This window comes from Rhipicephalus sanguineus, chromosome 3 (genome assembly GCF_013339695.2).
Source record: "Rhipicephalus sanguineus isolate Rsan-2018 chromosome 3, BIME_Rsan_1.4, whole genome shotgun sequence".
Classification (NCBI taxonomy): domain Eukaryota; kingdom Metazoa; phylum Arthropoda; class Arachnida; order Ixodida; family Ixodidae; genus Rhipicephalus; species Rhipicephalus sanguineus.
The window spans coordinates 121,912,388-121,933,166 of NC_051178.1; the positions used below are offsets into that span (position 1 = coordinate 121,912,388).

The following is a 20,779-nucleotide window of genomic DNA, read 5'->3' on the forward strand; positions in this document are numbered from 1 at the left end:
AAATAAGTAACAACTGTGACAATTCGCGCTCGTCCTGTGTGCGTTCTTTTCGTGCGTCCTTTGGGCTCGAGCGATGCGCTGGCAATTTCGAGCTGCTTTCCGTTCTTCGCGTTACATTACAATTTATTGCTATCGCAATCATTGCTTCGCCGTTGCGGCGAAACTGTGACTTTTTTTTTATTCTTTGCTTTCGTCGTGTCAACGCTGCCGGTGTCGGTTTTTCTCAACGCTCTCCTATTTAAATTACCAATGCCTGTTCTCGCCGTTCCTGGGTAGATATAAATTGTCAATCACCTGTGGCGCATACCCGCAAACAGCGGCCCGTGGTATACGGGTATGTGCCACACGTGTCTGGAGGAAAGGGTTTGACGACGTAGGCGACGGGATTTGCAAGTTATTCATGTCATGACCAGACAGTCATATTCGTCGAACCCTACCTCCTACAAGTTTGGTCTACACGAAGTTAAGGAGGCAATCACGAGAGCATCCAGACGTAAGCAAGATAGATAGATAGATAGAAACGCTCAAAGTGCCTTAGGTTCGCTAACAAATGCTTCGCATTCAATAACATTTCATATTGTGGCACTCTGTCTCTCTTCTTTCTTTCAAAATAAATGTCTTCCTTTATTTCAGCAAAATGAAATTGGTTACATCAAATCTAATATGTGATTGTGTAAATTAAGAGGCGTATCTAAAAGAGACATTGACTTTGCGAGCGAGTTCGCGGTTCGTCCCTTCAACTGTTATCTTCCGCTCATCTGCGCTTCGACGAAGTTCTGCGCCGTGCTGATGACGTTGGCGATAGTGTTCGCGATCTCACCCAGGCCTGCAATAGTTACACAAGAGAAATCAAAGACGAAATCAATCATAGCATGACAAGGACATTCGCGGACTTATGAGTTATCGCTGAAAAAAGCTGAAGGAGAAAAGGATGCGGGCGGAGGCGATAAAGAAGGAAGAGAGGAGGAGGAATAAACTTTATTAGGAGAAACCAGCAGGTTTAAGTGGCCGGGCCTAGGCCTCCCATGAGGAGACGTCAAGGGCTTGCCTCGACGCCGCCTCACGGGCGTGCTGGGTCGCCCAGGTTTGTGATAACTTTTATTTCTTAATAATCGCTGTCACAGTGCATGCTGAGTTTTGGTGGGTACTCTTATTGTCTGGACATGCTTGATGCTATTATCAGTGCACGCTATTAGCAGTGGCAATTGTGTGCGATACAGCTCTTGTGGTGGGGTCGTCCAGCTCTCCCTGATGTAGGGACGAAAGGGTGCGATGTTGAAGGGCGAATCGAAAAGTGTGGGGAAAGGAATGCCCTGGGGCACTCTCCGTAACTATCCATGTCATGTAATGCATTAGGGGATCTGTCACGTGTTTGACGCACTGGCTTGCCGCGTCTGTTCTCGGTGTGATTCTTGATAGCGTCGTTGTGTAGTGCAAGTGACTGGTATATTATGGTATAAAACAAGCACCACCTCTGCTTTTAATGTGGGTGCGCTGAGAATAAGCAACACCTGTGTGTTATAAGCAGAGTGTCGGAACGGAACAAAAATGAAAAACGAAAAAAAAAACGATATATTTGACCGGAACGAAAACGTAACCAAAACGTTATCTATTATTTCGTTCCGGAGTGAAACCGAAATTTTTTCAATCGTTTTTCGTTTCACGGAAAAACTTGGCCATCCGGAACAACCGAGGTCATGCAACGTGAGCAATAATGCATATCTCAGGGCAGAGTATTAGCGCTTACCTCAGGCAAGAATTCCAAAGCAAAGATGTGTTCAAATTGTGCGAAAAACGTAAACAGTGGCAACCAGAGACGTTTATATTAACGCAAGTGGACTTTCGTGTTCCTGTACACGGCCGCTGGATCCAGCGGCTGTGGCCTGTCACGAAGGCCAACGTGGAGAGGGCATTCTCGGCGTTGAAGTTTGTTTTAGCAGAACAGCGGTCTCGCACATGAGAGAGTACACTCGATGACGCGCTGCTTCTGAGATCGTGCTCACTCTCTTGACACAAAGCATCGCGCATGCTCAAATAATCGTATTTGATTTTTGTGAAAATAATTACAATAACTTTGAAGGGTACTGGTTTGTGCTAGTTGGTAGGAATTCGTAGTATTGTTACTTCCGCCCTGAAGAACGTGGGAATAACGTGTTTTACCCCTGTCCCACTTTTTTAGGAGGAGGACAAGTAACGATACCACAAACCCAGTGTTTTTTATCGTTATATTAACTTCAAATTTTTGCATACAAATAAAAACCGTTATGAACCGGTACGGAACATTTTTTTCCCTGTTCCGGAACAGAAATTTACGGAACGGAACTTTTTGCGGTGGAACGAAACTAAAATCGAAACGAAAAACATTTCGTTCCGACACCCTGTTTATAAGGTACATTTCAGCAAGAGAATATGAAAGAAATGACATTCCCTGCTTTGTTTAACCTCGTACGATGCGGGGGACATATGTACTGCATTCGTTGTTCGCCACATTTTTGTCAATCAATGAGCCATTGGTACCGACAACCGCGACCGGCTTCATAAGAAAAGTGTGTTGAAAATGAAACTCTGCAGCGCTTTTATGAACCTCAAGGGTTGTTTTTTTTTTCCCTTTCAAAATGAACGCGCCTGTGACACCATTCGAACAGACAGGTTTCGGTGTGATAGGCGCGAGGCTAACGGTATACGTAGTTAAAGCGTCCGTCATCGTATGTTATAGGATATGCATGAGGGATAAAGAGAGAGGGAGATAATTCTCGTACGAATCAGACAGTAGACACTTTGTGTCTGGACTCTCGCGCACCACTCATGTAATCTGTTCGTATACATAATCTCATTTCAAGGATGAGGGTATAGCTCGGGAAAAAAGTTGAGTTAGTGCGCCGTCACATCCACGAAAAACGTATACGAACACGTTTTACCGGAGGCCTTGTCGACGAAGTCAACGCGCGCTCTGAATCCCTTTCCCGTGTTGGTCCTCTTGGCTCCCATGATGAGCACCATGTCAGGCGTCTGCGCGGTCATCGTCTCGTTGGGTTTGATCTCGTTGCCACAGTACCTGGGACAACGATGCACGCAACAGCTAATTGGGATCAAAGCGCGAGAGCTTGCGGTGGCATCAAATTGCATTTTACTTCTTGTGAGGCACGTCTCCTGTAATATAGTTTGACCACTGCTTCTGCACAGCGCTTACCGACGCAAATTGACAGCTTTAGTTGGGTCTCCTTAGAGATGTTGCGGACGTCCGACTAAAGCTCTTCAATCGTAGGCAAGGTTCGCGTTGGCGTTTAGAGTGCACGCCTGAAACATGTGCACTAGTGTTTTGACTACAAGATTGGAAAGCTCGAAACAGGGTTGGCTGGGTTGTTCCTTCAATTATGATGACGACGGCAGCAGCTGTTCACTGTCAAACTGCTACCATGTCGTCGTCAGCGAACGCCGTTATCTCTGTATAGCGTTACCCCACCATCACAATGTCCAGCTGTAAAAATCCAGCACAGAGGCTATCGTAGCGCCTGTCCTGTGTCTTTCACCGTCTCGCGTTGTCGCCTTTTTGCGTTGCTTTTACCATAAGTTCTTTTTAGCTGTTCCTGAGCACTATCACAGATGTTCGATTATTGTTACTATTTTTTTGTATTGGTCAGCAACGTTCTGAGGAAAGAGTATTCTCAATCGCAAATTGCTTTGAGAAAACAGTAAGAATGTATTCAGAGCACGTTATGGTAGACGATAAAGTCATGTCACGCTCAAGCGGGCCAAATTTGCACTGACGTTCGTAGTAAGTGTCAGATGCGGTATGACATCCAACGAATAACTAATGCAAGGATTGATTCGGACGAAATAAGAACACTAACCGAAAGGCAACCATATTCTTCAGGACAATTCTATAAAGTTATAACCAACCAAGGCAACCATATGAGATCCGCAATGGATTGATGTCACGTATACTATATAACCATATATCTGTCAAAGAACTCTGATGGTAACCTAAGAAACAGCTATAATTTCGCTATGCCTTCTGTACATTAACGTTTTTTTACAGATAAGCTGTATATTGCTGAGTTCTGGCACATTGCGTCCGCGGACAAAACGACGCGTAGAAAAACAATTTTCGGCGCCTCTCGCCCGCTCGCCACCGCCGATGCCTCTTTCACACGTGTCGGGATACTCGACGCCGCGGCGCTTCCCACCAACCGTTGTGCCCCTTTGTCCCGTGACGTAGAGATGGCGCTAGCGCTGTTATCAGCAGTTGCCCTTAGGTCTATGGGACGGATGCGCGTCATTCTCTCGGAGGAAGAAGAGCGGGAATTGACGGGGGTGGGGTTGCTCACATCTTTCCGTGGTAACGGTCTCTCGTGCGAACTTCCAGGCGCTCGCGGGCACACTGTCCGTTGTAGGCGCTGGCCGGGTGCTCTTCTGGAAGCTGCAGTCGCGGCTCGATGCTGAACTCCTCGAATGTCAAGCGTGGCACCTGACCTACGGGTGCCTGAGGAGAGCACAGTACAATATTGGATTAGATTTTTCATAGAAGACATTTTCTCTCTTAGAATCGACAGCCTTCTACTGAAAATGCCGATTTCCTCCCTGAATCCCAGAACTGAATGACCTGGGCGTAATTTAAATGAAGTATAATGAGAAAAATAAAGGGATAACAATTGCAGAAAACATCGGAATATATATGATTGGCACAGTTAAGCACTTGCGGCTCCTATATTTCTGATTCTTGTTTTCACGCCTCTCCTGCGACATTCTCTCAGCTCCGTCGCACTGACTCTGCAGATTGCAGATGAAGCTACATGCAGTCTCAGCTAATCAGAACAAAGGGCTGCAGATCAGACAGCCGGTCCATTGTCCGGCGCATGTATGCTCTGGGTGAAATGAATGGAACGAGATGAAATCGCAGTGCTCTATGAGTGTGCTGTTCTTGTTCCCCAATTATACTCGCTGTCGCTAATGGCGCTCGGTGTTCCGTGTTTGTGTACTCGCTTCAGCCTGTCCTTTCGTTAATGCAATAAGCTTTAGTAAGCCGATTGACGTATGTCCCATGTTGTGGTGCGTATGGTATGTATGCTGTGTGGGCCTTTTCGCCTGTCATTTTATTCAGAATCATCTTTCCAAATAATATGATATAGCGCATCATCTGGCGACCCTTTCAAGATTTCGTTAAAGAATCTTTCTCTCGCTCGCTCGTATGAGGTGTATATGTAAGGGTCCGCTGTTTTCGCTGCAGTGTGCGGAACTGATGACACTGTGCACTGCATAAGACGCAAGATCTTCACACGTCGGTACTGCATACATAAGCATGCAGTCGCATGCAAAACGCGCTGTTTATACAAGCACCAGTCGTGTTTCGTAAAATACCTGGTAAATTTAATTATCTCGCGACGTCCTATGTCTCTAATGGCCGCTTTAGGCAAACTGGCTTTGTTTTGACCGAGATTATGAGTGTGTTGGCCGAGATTATACCTGTATCCACCAGGTGCAACCTTTGTAGTCGACGTCCCTGTTGGGAAAACCAGGTGTCTCGATGACTTCGCCGGCCGTGGTCACATTGCCTCCGCATACGGGATCGCCTGCGGCACGGGTGAAAAATTTTGTGCCTATAAGACTCGTGCTCACGTTATTTCAAAGCAGCTAGGTTGATCAATACTGTGCCGAAGCCGCGGCTCTGCATTGTACTGGGATGCATATCCGCAATCTCTTGGACACCGTCCTTATACAGCTCACGCATGTTTATCTTTTTTTTCTTTACCTTGCTCATTTACAGCCCCATGACATCCCTCTAGATGCATGCTTGTTACATGAGGCAATTAACTGTTGCCGTTCATCCTTCCGTTTCTCTCTTTTCCACCAAGGACTAAGCGCACTCCCGGTGAATTGCGCACAGCATGCATGCCCATGGTGTTAAGTCTCTTGTGGGAAGAAGGGATACTCTTTAGGACTAACCGTACAGTTACTCTCTTATTCCAGTGTTTTTGTTGGGGTGTATTGTGGAGCGTGCATACCGTAGTACGTTCCTCGCAGCTCCTCGCATCGCTCTCCAGCCGTGTTGGGCGGGCAGACGCATTTGCAGGGTTCCTCGTCGCTCGCTCCGCTGGGCTGGAAGAGGAAGCCGTCGTTCTCGCAATGCCTGCTGCGTCGGTTGGGACACAGATCTGCTCGCAGTGTGCATGAGAAACACGTTCATTATATGGGTACCGTCGGAATCGCGGTATGAGTGATTAGAAAAGAACGTGCGCTACTTGTACGACGTATTCAGGCCGATCTCCAATTGTACAATTTCGCGGAGGTAAATGATAGTGCCACAAACATATCAACGCGCGAGCGGCTGAGGAGGAGCTCGCGCGGTATTACAGCGCGTTTACGTCGCGCCTGCTCGCGCCTTTTTCCTTTGCCTACGAAACCATGGCCCCTCTCTAATCACTACTGCTGCTGCTGCTGCTACTACTACTACTACTACTACTACTACTACTACTACTACTACTACTACTACTACTACTTACTACACATCTGTGAAATGAAGAAGAGGGAAGTAAGTGGTTTTGAATTTGACTCGGACTATACGATCTCCAACACACACTGGTGTCTTGGCTCACTGTTAGCCAAGACACTAGCCACAGATGTTACCTCCAATCCACTGCATGTACCGCTCATTCCCTTCGCACTTGGGACTTTACTCAGAACATCACGGCGACGGCGAAACTTCGTCCAGGGTGTCCGTATGATCGCCATAGCAACTAAACTAGTTACGCTTCTTTTACACGTTGGCGAGTTCATCGCCAATCGTGCACGTAACGTAACAAGACGTCTCACCTAACTGAAGATCGTTTTAGCGACGGCGGCGGCTTCTACGCACCGGGACAAGAGTACATCAGGTTGGCAAGCTTGCGGTCCCGGAAGCTGAGCACGCCGTCTCCGCCGAGCCTGAGCTGCAGGTGGGGGTCCAGCGTTACGATCGTGTTCTTCTCGAACCGCTGTGCGCTGAACGCCTGCACATCGCGGAGTGCCGTGTTATATAGTGTAGTGTAAAAGGAGGCATCACGAAAGCCAGTGTCACGCGCCCTGGTTTTTTCTAAACATCCTAATCGCGTACTTTGTTTCATGCTACCCATGTTTGTTGCTCAGGAGACTTCCGAACTACCGGTCAACTGTGCTTATATTAGTGTCACCAGTCCATCATTGTCCTTCTAAATTTCATTTCTTGAATTCCTTGAAACTGCTATGTTCTTGTGTTATATTTCATTTGTTGTGTTATTGACTGACAGACCGACGAAGATGAGGGCTCGCTTTTGTTGGTCTGCCTCTCTGTTGCCTTCAAATGCGATGCAGTCACATTTTAAGTGAAATACCAACTAGCCCGTACCCAGACCTCATGCTTCTGTGTAAAGTCAAGCCCACTGCGTGCTGTAGGGACGTAAGTTCTGAGATAGTGGATGAGCGCTTATGTACCGCAGTAACAAGCGCAGTTAGCCTTGAGAGGCTTTACGGTCACGCACTGGCGCAGAGCCAGCGTGATAGCCACTTGAGGAAACGAAGTCATTATTGCAGTTTAGGGTGGGAGCGTGGACGTGTTGGCAATCCATTATTACGCAGTAAAACGAGCATAGAGCGAAAGAAAAAGAAAGAAACGGGGCCAAGAAAAAGCCAAACACGTACACGCGCGCTCTGTACGTCTTTCCTGTCTCCTGTTTCTTTCTTTTCTTTTTCTTTTTTCTTGCTTTCTTCCGCGCTGTGCACGCTTTATATCCCTTATCGAAACGGCTTATCGTCTATCATTCGTCATTATACGTCACGTTAGCCTCACTGTTTTACGACGTCTAATCCTTGTACAGCTTAAACAGCATGCCTCGTACAACTGCTATCGTTGAAAGTTGTTCTGTGGGAATCAGCATTCGTCCAATCGCAATAGATTAATTGCTGTTAGTACAAACGTTTCACGCTTATTGGCCATTGGCCATTGCTCACGCTATGTTTAGAAGCGTCCTCCATGATGCAATGAACGTCGTGAAGGGACACCTAAAACGAAATTTACTGCAGCAGCAGGCATAGGTCGGCATACTCACTCGTAAGTCGACTCACTCAGACTCGCATTGAGCCGCGAGTCTGAGTCCGAATGAGTCCGGATGAGGAAAATTTTGGTGAGTCTCAGTGACCTCCACATGTTTTGCATATATATATATATATATATATATATATATATATGTGTGTGTGTGTGTGTGTGTGTGTGTGTTACACTTTTCCCCCTCCCCCCGAGAAAGTCGCAGTTCAGAAGGTACAAAATAACGCTGCAGTTTGCTAACATGAACAATATCAGAGTTTCTACCTAAAGGAAACACGGAGCGGTCTCGTAGTTCACTGGTGAGACCTTGCGTAGAATCTTGTAAGGACCTTCCACGATGGAACTCAGTTTGCCGTTGTTGGGATGCCATGGTGTCGCGTAAAGGACAAAGTCACCGACTTGGAACTCAATCGGGAGAAATTTCCTATCATAGATGACTTTGTTCTTATTGTGCTGGACGATGGAATTGTTAACCGCAGCTTTCCGCGCTTCTTCAACAGTTTCTTCTCGTTGTTCCAGATTAGTTGGATACGATGGAATTCCATTCATCAGGAATGAAGGTGCGTAGCCGGTAACTTCGTGGGGCGTTCTTTTGTACTCGTCTATTACTTCCGGGAGCAGTTTTGTCCAACACTTCTGTGGCTCGTCATTGATCTTACATTTAAGTCTGGTTACAATGGTCTGGTTTGTCCGCTCATTCATACCATTGCATTGCGGATGATGAGATGAAGTGAAAAGTTGATGTATTCGGTTGTGCTTTAGGAACTGCTTAAATTTTCCTGCAGTGAATCCCGTTCCACGATCTGAAAGGAACTTCCTTGGTTTTCCCGCAGCAAAAATGGTTTTCAGGCATGAGATGTAGGCGTCACTGTTTTCACTTTTATGAGCGAACGCCCATACGTAGCGAGTAGCATGATCAATAACCAAGTGGATAAACCTTTTTGATGAGCCGTATCCAGAAAATCCTCCAATGGTGTCCATTGCGAAGAGGTCAAAAGGCTCTTCAGCTGGAGGCAGTGATTCAAGTGTCCCATACTTCTTTGTTTTCGCCTTCTTGCATCTCTGGCATGTATCGCAATGCCGAATATAGGTGGCAACATCGGTTACCATATCCGGCCAATAGTATTGTGGAGACAGGAGTGACAGTGTCTTCTTCACTCCGACATGCCCGAAATGTTGATGTGCGTTCTTAAGAATGGAAGGGCGCAGTTCATGTGGCACATATATCTTCCTTAGTCCTTTTGTTTTGACGACGACTATGTTGTTTTCCAATGAATACGGTCCTCTTGGGTGCTCATTGGTGCATCGTTGAAGTTCTTCGTGTGACAGAAGTTGAACTATGGGGGCTCTGGAGAGTGTATCGGCTTCTATGTTGCTTACGCCTTTTTGATGTTTAATATTGACTTCATACATTGACAGCTTTAAAGACCACCGGAAGAGACGACCTTGAGGATTCTTAACATTCTTCAACCACTGAAGTGCAGAGTGATCCGTTACGACAGTGAATGGCTTCCTGTGAAGGTAGCAATGCCATTTATCAATGGCATCTATAATGGCAAGGCATTCTCTCTCTGTAATAGCATAGTTCATCTCATGCTTCAGTAGTTTGCGGGAATAATAGGCAATGGGATGTTCCTTGCCTTTGTCGTCAGGCTGCTTCAGCACTGCACCAATGCCTTCGGCAGACGCGTCACAGTACACAGTACATGGTATAGAAGGATCGTATATGCGAAGCACCGGTTCTTCAGTCATTCGCTCCTTCAGTTCCCGAAAGGCTTGCTCGCATGCTTCTGTCCACGACCACTTGCTGCCTTTGCAGAGTAGCTTCGTGAGGGGAAGAGCGATATCGCTGAAATGAGGGATGTACTGTCTGTAAGTGTTTACAGTGCCCAGGAAACGCTGGAGATCTTTCTCTCGTTTAGGTGTCGGAAATCTGAGTATTGCAGCCACGTTACTTTGCTTAGGTGTCACTATTCCACGTGAAATCTTGTGGCCCAAGTATTCAATGCTGGATCTTGCAAACTGGCACTTTTTTCGTTTTAGTCTTACGTTCTCGGTTTTAAGAGCTTTCAATAAAGCCTCAAGGTGTCGTATATGATCGTCAAATGTCTCCGAGTATACGACCACATCGTCAAAGTAGTTGTTAACATTAGTGGGCTGATGTTTGGCTATTATTGATTTCATGGCTCTTTCAAATGTAGCCGGAGCGTTCTTTAACCCGAACGGCATTACCAACCACTCATAATGACCATTAGCCGTGACAAACGCAGTTTTCTGAACGTCATCGGGATGTATTCGGACATGCCAGTATCCGGTCGTTACATCCAACGTAGTGAAAAACTCCGCCTTTCCCAAGTGGTCAAGAATATCATCTATGCGTGGAATTGGTTGATAGTCGGGTACCGTTATGGCGTTGAGCTTGCGGTAGTCAATACATAGCCGAGTACGTCCTTCGCCCTTCTTTTCCGCTAAGATGACCGGTGCGGCGTAGGGGGACAACGAAGGTCTCACAACCCCTTGCTTAATGAGGGCGTCAACTTGTTTGTTAGTCTCCGCTTTGTCTGCCTGTGAACATCTGTATGGTGCTCGATGAATTGGGACAGCATTGGTAAGTACGATCCTATGTTGCTCAGTAGTGATGCATCCAATATCTGTTTGGGATTTCGAAAAGATCTCGTCATACTTGTTTAAAAGAGAGTCGAGCACTGCAGATTCACGCTCTGATAAGTTTTCCGAAGTCAGGGTGTTCATCAGCGGGGCTTCAATGGTTTGCTTTTCATTATGATCCGGTAGGTTCAAATTTTGATGTCCTTGCGTCACTGACTTGCTTTCCAAATTTACAGAAAGATTGAAGTACGAAGCGCTGTCTAGGCCAAGAATTAATTGCGTTCTCATGCCTCGCAGAACGTGTACATAAACTTTCTTTGTTACATTCCCAATTTGCAAGTGAATGTTTACGCGACCCAAAGTTCGAATGCTTGAAGTAACTTGCTGGACAGCGATGCTTGAGTCTCTCATCAACTGAAGTTTGAGCTGTTTGTACACATCCTCACTGATACAAGTAATGGTTTCTCCTGTATCAAGAATTGCAGTTACTGACCTTCCGTTGATGAGAGCTTTGAAGCGTATTAATGAAACTCTGGGTCGCTCTCCTCGTTTCCTGGTCTAGTCTCAATAGCGGACACGTTGCCGCGGCGCGGACATTCGTTGTGCCAATGAAACTGCCGTGGGAAGCCAGCAGCTGAGCAATATCTACATTCGTTTTGTGGGGCACGCGGTCGAGAAGTCAACGTTGGCTGCTGCGGTTTGCTGAAGAGACGTGAAGTTCCTGATGCAGTGCCAGGATTACGAGCAAAAGAAACTCCTCTCACCCGTTTTAAGGATGTCTCGACCCGTTGACCAGCGGCGAGCCACTCTGATGACAAGGTGAAAGACAGTCCGGCGAGCGCTAGTTCCACATCAGGAGGAACACCGTCAGTCAGTCCAGAAATGATGTGGCACTCTTTAAGGTCGGCCAAGGAGCCCAGTCGTTTTTTCTCGTCGTGGTAGTCCTTGATGGTCTGCCCTCCTTTCAGCCGGTAGTGAATGAAGAGACGGAAGGCATCTCCGTCGGTCGTAGCAAAGCGGGTTTGCATGCCGCTCTTGATATCGTCCCATGTCTCGCCTTTGCCGAAAATCTCTGTTAGGTACCACTTGAACGCTTCCACTTCGATGTATTCGCTGAACTGACTGACCCGATCGCTGTGTGTCCACGATGCCTCGACCGCCTTCGTATCGAAAAGAAGAAGCCACTTATCGACGGGGACGTCTTCTGGTGTTCCCTTGTACTTCGGTATGTTGAGCGGAGGCTTCGGCTTAGCCATGGCAGGTTGATGAGGTCGATCCTGTCGACTTGTGTAACGTTACAAAACAGAGACGCGTCGTGGTTCAGTTGCAATGCATTTATTTGTTTGTTTGTTTGTAGCCTACTAATTCTGGCACATACCCACTCTGGGGGATTGGCCAAGAAAAATTATTGTAGCCACGGATGATAATTACGGTAATTTTTTAACGTCCCTATTACTAAAGTAGAAAAAAAAACGCGAAGATACAGAGCAATCTAATTACAAAAGGTAATATAGCCTATGAAGGATAATGATATTAATTACAATTTTGAGCCGACCAGACAGCTGAGTTTACCTGACCCGACCAATTTTGGCTCTATGACTTACTTTTAATCACATTTTATAATTATGTCGCGAGTATTTTTCCAGTATTTCTTGGACCTTATATTGGAATACGTTTAGTTGCTAAGATGAAATTACACACAGCATCAAAAATTTCTCTATGACAATGTCCCAAAACAGAGGCACCAAAATTTAGAACATTTTCCGCGGTTAAATTTAAACCAGTCGTTGAAAATGGTATAACCAGAAGTCTTTTCCTAATTATTGAATAGTTGCGGCATGATATAAAATAATGTTCAATAGATTCTGTTTCTTCGCAAAATGGGCAAAGGGGTGATATCGCCAAACCAGCTCTGTGTAAATATAAGTTTAATGGGGGCACGCATCTAAATTTGGAAATAATAACCTCAAACTTTCTAGACTGACTCCACTTAGGTTTCCATGGAAATTTAAGGTGTTGATATTCTGTCCATTTAGTTATCGTTTCCATCATATCTGTACAAATTGCTAATTTTCTATATCTGATCGCTGCTATGTATTCTACTTCTGGGAGTACCGAAATTATTGGTCCACCGAGGGAAGCCCGGGCTAAAGAATCAGCCAATTCATTTAATTGTATCCCGCAGTGACCTGGTACCCACAATAATGTCAGAAGTTTCAGCTGTGGCGGAACTAATGTGCGCAAAGTCATGAGGGCTCGTGAGTGTTCTGAAGCTGTAAGTGCTGTGCATACCGAAAGAGAATCTGTTATTATGATTGCACTATTTTCAGTTGAAGGCAGTTTTCGAAGCGCCAAAATAATAGCCAAGAGCTCAGCCTCAAAAACAGGCGTAAAATCTGGCAGCCTCACTGAGAATGACCAGCCAAGCAAATCGGAAGCAATTCCTACGCCTGTCTTTTGATTATTCACAGAAGTATCTGTGGCTATTATGTTTTTTGTTTCTACATGAACCAAGTAATCTTTTAACCTGTTATTCAAAAATCGGAGTGATTGGAACTTAGATTTTGGGGGGAAAATTTCATCATATTCTATCGTAATATTACTATGTGAGCCATTAGTTTCAATTATCGTTCTAATATCCACCTTAATGCTGTCCAGTTTCTTTTGTACGAAAATTATTTGGGGTGTATGAAATCGTAGCCAATGGGCAAGAAAGAAGGAGTCGGGGTCTCTGATAAAGGCGTATTTATTCTAATGCACGCGCACGTCTTCTTCGTCGCCTTCTCCTACCATCGCCTTGTTCATACGTTACATATATATATATATATATATATATATATATATATATATATATATATATATATATATATATATATATATATATATATATATATATATATATATATATATATATATATATATGTGTGTGTGTGTGTGTGTGTGTGTGTGTGTGTGTGTGTGTGCGCGTGTGTGTGTGTACCTATGGCAGTAGGGGATGCGATAGAAAAGTCCACTATATAGTTTCGCGACTGCTGAGTTGAAAGGAAACTTCACCTCCGTAGCTGGTTTACCATTGCGCCGTCCACAGTGACCGCACTGGTTAGTGGGGAAAGGGAGTGGGCGAGTGCTCCCTCCACCCCCTTTTGCCCGGCAAATATGCATATGTATACGTGTCACTTGAGTGGACGATAAAGCGTTTACCGAAACAAGGTTACTGAGACCACAGCCTCAATTGTCATCTTCGCTGTGGGTTCTAAGAGCCCCTTCCCCTAATGAGAACCGAGCTCTGACCGTCTGTAATTGCGCGTTAAGCACCATTATGTGTGCGCGCGCATCACTTTTCTCTTTCGTCATTCGTTTGCTTATATGTATCTACCCACTTTACTCTCTGCCAGTGTATGTAGGGTAGGAAACCAGGTTCAACAGTGTTAACCTTCCTCAGTTTCCTTTGCCTTTTCTCATTCTCTCTGTCCTCTCTCCGACCCCTTTGTCCCCACCACTGTGTAGGGTAGCAAACCGGTTGCTAGTACCAGGTTAGCCTCCCTGCCTTTACATTTCATCTGTTTCTATTTCTCTTCTCATTCTCTGCAAAGGTTTACTACAGAAACGCTAGAAACGCACGATATTGTTTGCCGTCTGCCCGCTCAAGTCACACTCATTATACGGTTATCAGGTAAACAGGCTTGTGCACAGGCGTGCGCATGGTTCTCCATATGGAGGACGGAAGCGGGTAAGGGGATATTTTACAACAGCCCCCCTTCCCATATTTGTAGAGTCCGGCAGAAGACAATATTCGTACTGGATCTAAACATGGAAATGAAGCGATGACGTGCATTTCATAACGGCCTGCCTTTGGTCCCCGTGTTTCCGTAAATAAATGTATGCAGTACCTGCGTGGTCATTATCGTCAATACATGCGCGGCCATAACCTTGTACTTTAAACAATGACGGAAGAGGTCCGGCTGAGTAAAGTTATAGGGCTGACACGGCGACTCCCCTAAGTACATAGGGCTTAGGCGCAAAACGACAGCACAAAGCGCTTTGTCATCTTGTGCTGTCGTTTTGTGTCAAGAAAACACTATGGATTTGCATCAACTAACCCACCTGCCAACGCATTGTATTGAAATACCCCTCAGATGATTATAGATAGGGGAGGGGGGGTGCGCACGCGTACGGGAATGTGTGTGTATATATACACGACAATACGTACGGCTTGTGAGTACTGCATGACCGAGGTGACGTCGTATGGTACATTTCGGCTGTTCTCCAGGGTCTGGGCGAATTGGGAAGCCCTGTCACGCGGCACGTTCTCCCACAGGATGAGGATGCTGCCATCCCGGTCCATGCGCGACTGTTCGTGGTAGAAGCCGATAGCGTGGCCGATCTCGTGGATCACCACCGACGTCTGCGCACACGGTCAGAGCGTGTCGTTACTCAAGCGGGTCCTACTGCATTTCACACAGCCTTGATGAAAACCGACAAACAATGAAAGCAGGGAAGGTATAGGGGACGTTATTTGTGGTAACTACGATATAAATTGGAAGAAATTAAAGTTTACGAAAGCACAACTTGCCGCCGGCAGGAACCGAACCTGCAACTTTCGGATAACGCGTCCGATGATCTATTGAGCTCTACCAATGCACTTGGGTTCCTTTAACGTGTACCTAAATTTATCTACACGGGTGTCTATTTTTGCGTTTCTTCGCCATAAAAGTGCGATCGCCGAGTCCGCGAATCAAACCTGCCTCCTAGCTGCACAACAGCTTAGCCACTAAGCTATCTGCGAGTACCTAACTTGCAGGAGTGTGATCGAAAGTGGAGGCAAAGAACGCCTTCCTCGAGACCCGCAAGAATATAGCGAAAAGCGAGACATCGTCGCCTCCCGTGAGCTGGGGTGGGGGGGAGTGCAAAAGGGGCACTTGCCCTTCTCAAGCCACACACACCAGCACTTGCCCCACTCAAGCTACACCGGCTCCCTCCCGCTCCTCCAGCCGCGATGCAACACAGGTTTGCACACCCCCCCCCCCCCCCCCCCAGGACAAAATCCTGCCGACACTCATGGTTACATATGCATCGTCACATGAAGCTTTCCTCAATTCCTTCTAGAAGACTGGGCGTGCAAACGCGGACACAAGAGAGAAGTCAAGACACCACCAACGCCGACTACTGAAAGGCGCACGAAATCATGTGCGTTGCTAACCTTTGTGTACTTTCTTTGTTGGACTAGCTACTAGCCACGTAGGCTATTGGTCCAAGTATTTTGTACGCATTCTCTGTAATTGTTTCTCAATAAAACACATTTTGATTTGATTTGATTTGATTTAGAATACCCGATTCCCCCCCCCCCCCTTTCTCTACCAGTGTGAAGCCACTCCTTTCAGCACAGCCCTGGACGACCAGCGTGGACTGATTGACCGGGCCAACCAGGTCGCAGCAGCAAATTGGGCCCTGGACTGAGGGCTCTACCCTCTGGGAGTGCACAAGCAAAAATAAAAATAAAGTTTTCTACTACTATAAGCCGTGTCGACTTACGCCGAACATGCAGTGGAAACCTTCTGAAGCTGTGAAGAATATGTGGCCCAACAATAAATCATTTGACCACTCCTGGGGCTCTATAACCATTCTTACGTACACATGCTAGCAAATTTTTCTAACACTTTTAAATGCGAAGCACTTCTTAGCGAACCTCAGGCACTTTGGCCGTTTCTATCTATCTATCTATCTATCTATCTATCTATCTATCTATCTATCTATCTATCTATCTATCTATCTATCTATCTATCTATCTATCTATCTATCTATCTATCTATCTATCTATCTATCTATCTATCTATCTATCTATCTATCTATCTATCTATCTATCTATCTATCTATCTATCTATCTATCTATCTATCTATCTATCTATCTATCTATCTATCTATCTATCTATCTAGCCGGCTACGTCTGGGCGCTCTCCTGGTCGTCTCCATAACTTGTAATATACCAAAATTTGCATAGCAGGGGATCGGTGTATGACGAACACGATTCACTGGTCGTGACATGAATAACGCAAAATACCTGTCGTGTACGTCATGAAACCCTTTCTCTCAGTCACGTGTGGCACATACCCGTAAACCAGAGTTAATGTTATGCGGGTATGTGCCACAGGCGATAGACAGTCTCAACCAACGCAGTAACCGCGAACACACACATTGACACGCAAGGAAAATGTTAATAATAATAATTGTTGGGGTTTTATGTCCCGAAACCACGATATCGTTATGCGAGACGCCTTAGCGAAGGGCTCCGGAAATTTTGACCATTGGGTGTTCTTCAACATATGTACCGAGATCGCACAGAACACGGGCATCTAGCATTTTGTCTCCATCGAAATGTGACCGCCGAGGCTGGGATAATAAGCTAAGGTGCTCGGCTGCTGACCTTTGGGTCAGCAGCCGAGCACCTTAGCCACCACACCAACGCTTTGGACGCAAGGAAAGTGAGGAAACTGAACACGGAACACCCCTGGAAGACGCTCAACTACCATCCACTCGTCCACGTGGTCCGCAACGTGGACCACATGGACTACGCAAAAACCGGCATCAATGCTTCCTGCAATAAATATCATACATCTCATCATTACTGGTGACTTCAACATTGATTTATCAAGACCCAACAACGCTTGGTCCTTATACTACGTGAAGGACAGATTGGATGCGAAGAGGGCATCAAATAACTTCGCGGCCGCGTCCACGACAGGATGCATCATAGATCATTTCATCGTAACAGGCATCCAGGATTTCCACGAGCTGCACTGTACCTCGCACTGCACTACACTTAGACTCCTCATAGCAGCGATCACGAACGGATCCGATAAACAAGTCCGGTCCTGCTGCTGGTGCTCACTGATCACGGTGATGATGACCTTATTCAAGAACTGTCAAGAACCCCTTCTACACATACACACGGGTTCGTGAAACTTGATTACGTTCTCCGTCATAACGGACAAGTATAAGCATAACAACTGTAACTGTGACTGTAATGCACGTGCAGTGCGCGTGCCAGTCAGTGTGTATATATCTAGGGAAACTTTCCTGAATGAAGCTTAGTTACGAGAAACCCCTGTCCTGTGCATCTGTGTTTCTTCTTTGGATTCGCGCTATCCAGTATTGAAGAATACAAGCCCTACATATCAGCTTATCGCGTCTGGTGTTCTGCGACTATTCAACATATGAGTGTGCGTATACCACTTTCATATTTCTCTAGCGTCATCCCGTAACTTTCGCTCAATGTGAAAAATTACGTCACAGTCACCATCCCGCGCATGCTTCGCATGACATCGATTCCCACGGTACGTGGCATCTGCCGAATTTTTTTTTAATAGCCTGTTTTCTCTATTTCGGCAACAAAGCGTATTTCAGTTCGAAAGCCTAAACTGATTAATTAAGCGAGGTGAATCGTTATTTCGACATCACGTATTTTCATCCAGCGAATAAAATATTGAGCTATTTGGTATGGATTTATTTCTGGCGTAACTACGCCACGTAAGGTAAACGAAAAAAAAAAACGCAGCATATCCACGGAGTGAATGATGATGAGTGGGCGAAGCTGCGGAGGTTCATCGGTAAACCGTGAATCTTCCGTGAATTCCGCCCAGTACATTATCACCGACGTGAGATCGGGCGCGTTTATACTAAAGGTTCGATGAGTTATGACGACTTGCAGCGCACTTTAATTTTACATGTACGCTGTGAATTTTCATTGTTTAGAAAACCATTGCTTAGAAAACATCTGGCGGCAGCTGGCGTCTTTTCGTTTTGCTTTAGAAACATCTGGCGTTCTTTCGTTTTGCTTTTACAAAACATCTGGCGTCTTTTGTTGGTTTATTTTATCAATCAACGGCGTTTTGAACAAAATTTTTATTGTTTAATCTCGCACAGGAGAAATCTCACCAGGCACTACCTTGGAGGTAAAGAATGGCTGCTAATGGGAATAAGAGACAGAAGAAGTCGGCTTTTAGCTAACGCCGCGAATTTTTTATTGTTCAACAACGCACAGGAAAAATCTCCCACCGGCACCACCTTACAGGTCAAAGCATAAGACTGGTTACATACTACGCTACGAGGGACGAACGGGTGCCGCTATAAGGAGCTTCGCCCCTAAAAGAAAACAGAAATTGAACCCCTTGGTTGGACATCGCATCCACATTTCATCTGCCTCTGTGGCGCCTTTTCAATATCAGCGAAAATTACACCATTTCCCGCTAAAGGGGACCATGAGACGATGCGAAGCCGGAGCACTTGCACGATGCGTTCCGTTGGCGTTCGTTGGGCATGCTACCGACCTCGCGTCGTGGAACGCGAAGAGGGACGCTACGCGCGTCTTGTCTTCCCTCTAGCCTGGACGTTAATTCTCACAGGGCGAGCGGAGAGCGCGGTCGACAAGCCAATGGACAAGCGCGCGAAAGGGGGGCAGCGTAGGAGAGGAGAGAGAGAGAGGGGGAGGGGACGCGCATGCGCTGGTGCTCATCGCGGCGTTGCGCAGGAGAGAATTTCGGCATGTCTAGCCCGCGTTTCAGAGGAAGAGTGTAAAGGGGGAGGGGAGAGTGGTATGGAAGTGGAGAGGAGAAACGGGAGAGGGGTAGAGGACAGGAGGAATGGTGAGGGGAGTGGAGAGGGGTTGTGTGGAGAGGGTATGCGCATGCGCAGTAAGGGTGGTCACGCCTCACACCACCACCACCACCGGATTGAACTCCGCCATAAGATACTTTGCATCTAATAATTCTGTGAAATAGGAAAAAAATGTCGGCTGCTCTGAGCATCACATGGTACGGTCGGAGCACGCGACTCAACTGGGCAACTTACAAAAGTCATATTCTGAAACTTTTTATTATTTTTTTACGCATAGCTTCTCACACGCGCACTTTTATCGTCCCTGGGGCAGCGATAGGCGCCGTGTCCACTCGCCGAAAGGAAGAACGCAATAAAAAAATTGGCCGCGTATCTGCGTGCTTCGCTGCAAATGTCGTCTAAAGACGATAGAAGAGGCGCTAGAAGATATGGGCCATCTGGCAATACGTCGGGAAACATGAGTGCTGTGTTGCGGGCTGGTAGTCCCGGCGCAGCGGCAGGCGAAGACCGGCGGTGACCAACGCGACCGGTGGGGACGCCGGCCAGCCCGAACACGCTGTTTGGCGCGATGCGCCGAAGGAGAAGAAACGTCCGCACTCAACGAGTACTCTCCACAAACTTTACACGTCGCCTGGGTAAAACAGGAATTCCAGAGCGGCGCCCCCTGTCATTCGTACAATGCAATACTGAACCGAAACCGAAACACAACATGACCTTGTGCAGAGGGCACGGAGGAAGACAAGTTTCAGCGCAGTCGCATTTTCAGCTCACCTTAAGAAACTAGTGTTGTAGCATTGTAGGGCGCGTAGGGCCAGGAAGACCGTCACGACGAAAACCTGCCTCCTCAGTCGTATTCGCCTGAAACGTTGGTGTGGCTTCGCGTTCCCTCCTCCGCTCCTGGCCTTTCCACAAAGCTACTGCCTAAGTACGAAGGCCCCTACCGTGTCCTACGTCAAGCATCCCCAGTTAACTATATGATTGAACCTGTTCAATCATCTACGAACCGCCGTCGTCGCGGCCGTGAGACTGTTCACGTCGATCGACTGAAGCCGCATTATGACCCACCAGTTGTACCTGTTCCTTAGGTCGGCAGGATGGCTCCTTTTCCGCGGGGGAGTGATTTGTAACATGGTAGGGTGCAGACAAGAACGCCTGCGAAAGAAGAAGACGAAGACGGTTGTTGCTGGCGCTCGCGCTTGCTCGGCTTGGACCGCTGATCACTTCAGCTGTGGCAATCTTCTAAGTCTCAACGTTAAACGCATACCATCAAGGTCTTTAAAATTGCGTATCTATGTATTTTCTGTTAAAGGAACACACCGTCTAATACTTACCTAGTGATGTTGCGCCTCAGATATGCGTAATGTTTGCATTTTGATCAACAATGTACACAAGTATGAACCTAGTCAGCCGTTCACGATGGCTGGCCCTTGGGCAAGTGGTTCAACTTTGGCCGAGTGGCTGAATCGAGGGACGTGCCGACAAACAGAAAGACAGACAGAAGGACAG

At 46.5% G+C, this 20,779-nt stretch overlaps 1 protein-coding gene across 1 annotated transcript; it reads right to left on the reverse strand.

Annotated features, from left to right (window-relative positions):
* Positions 1-601: 601 nt before the first annotated feature.
* LOC119385792 (blastula protease 10) lies at positions 602-16,285 on the reverse strand. The gene is made up of 9 exons (XM_037653175.1): positions 16,196-16,285; positions 16,022-16,132; positions 14,874-15,068; positions 6,854-6,986; positions 6,003-6,152; positions 5,464-5,570; positions 4,329-4,483; positions 2,919-3,055; positions 602-826 (listed from the first exon to the last, which is right to left on the reverse strand). Exons 1-9 carry the CDS (start codon positions 16,283-16,285, stop codon positions 744-746), a joined length of 1,161 nt encoding a protein of 386 aa, XP_037509103.1. The 3' UTR covers positions 602-743.
* Between the last annotated feature and the right edge of the window lie 4,494 nt (positions 16,286-20,779).

Bases quoted from the DNA above. Each gene is read 5' to 3' on its own strand.
- LOC119385792 (XM_037653175.1), bottom strand. From the start codon at position 16,285: ATGGTTATAGAGCCCCAGGAGTGGTCAAATGATTTATTGTTGGGCCAC. The intron at 15,069-16,021 runs GTAGAGAAAGGG...CCGTGTGCGCAG, and splicing joins AAAGGAGTGGCTTCACACTG to ACGTCGGTGGTGATCCACGA. The intron at 827-2,918 runs GTAAAACGTGTT...TAACTATTGCAG, and splicing joins CTTCGTCGACAAGGCCTCCG to GCCTGGGTGAGATCGCGAAC.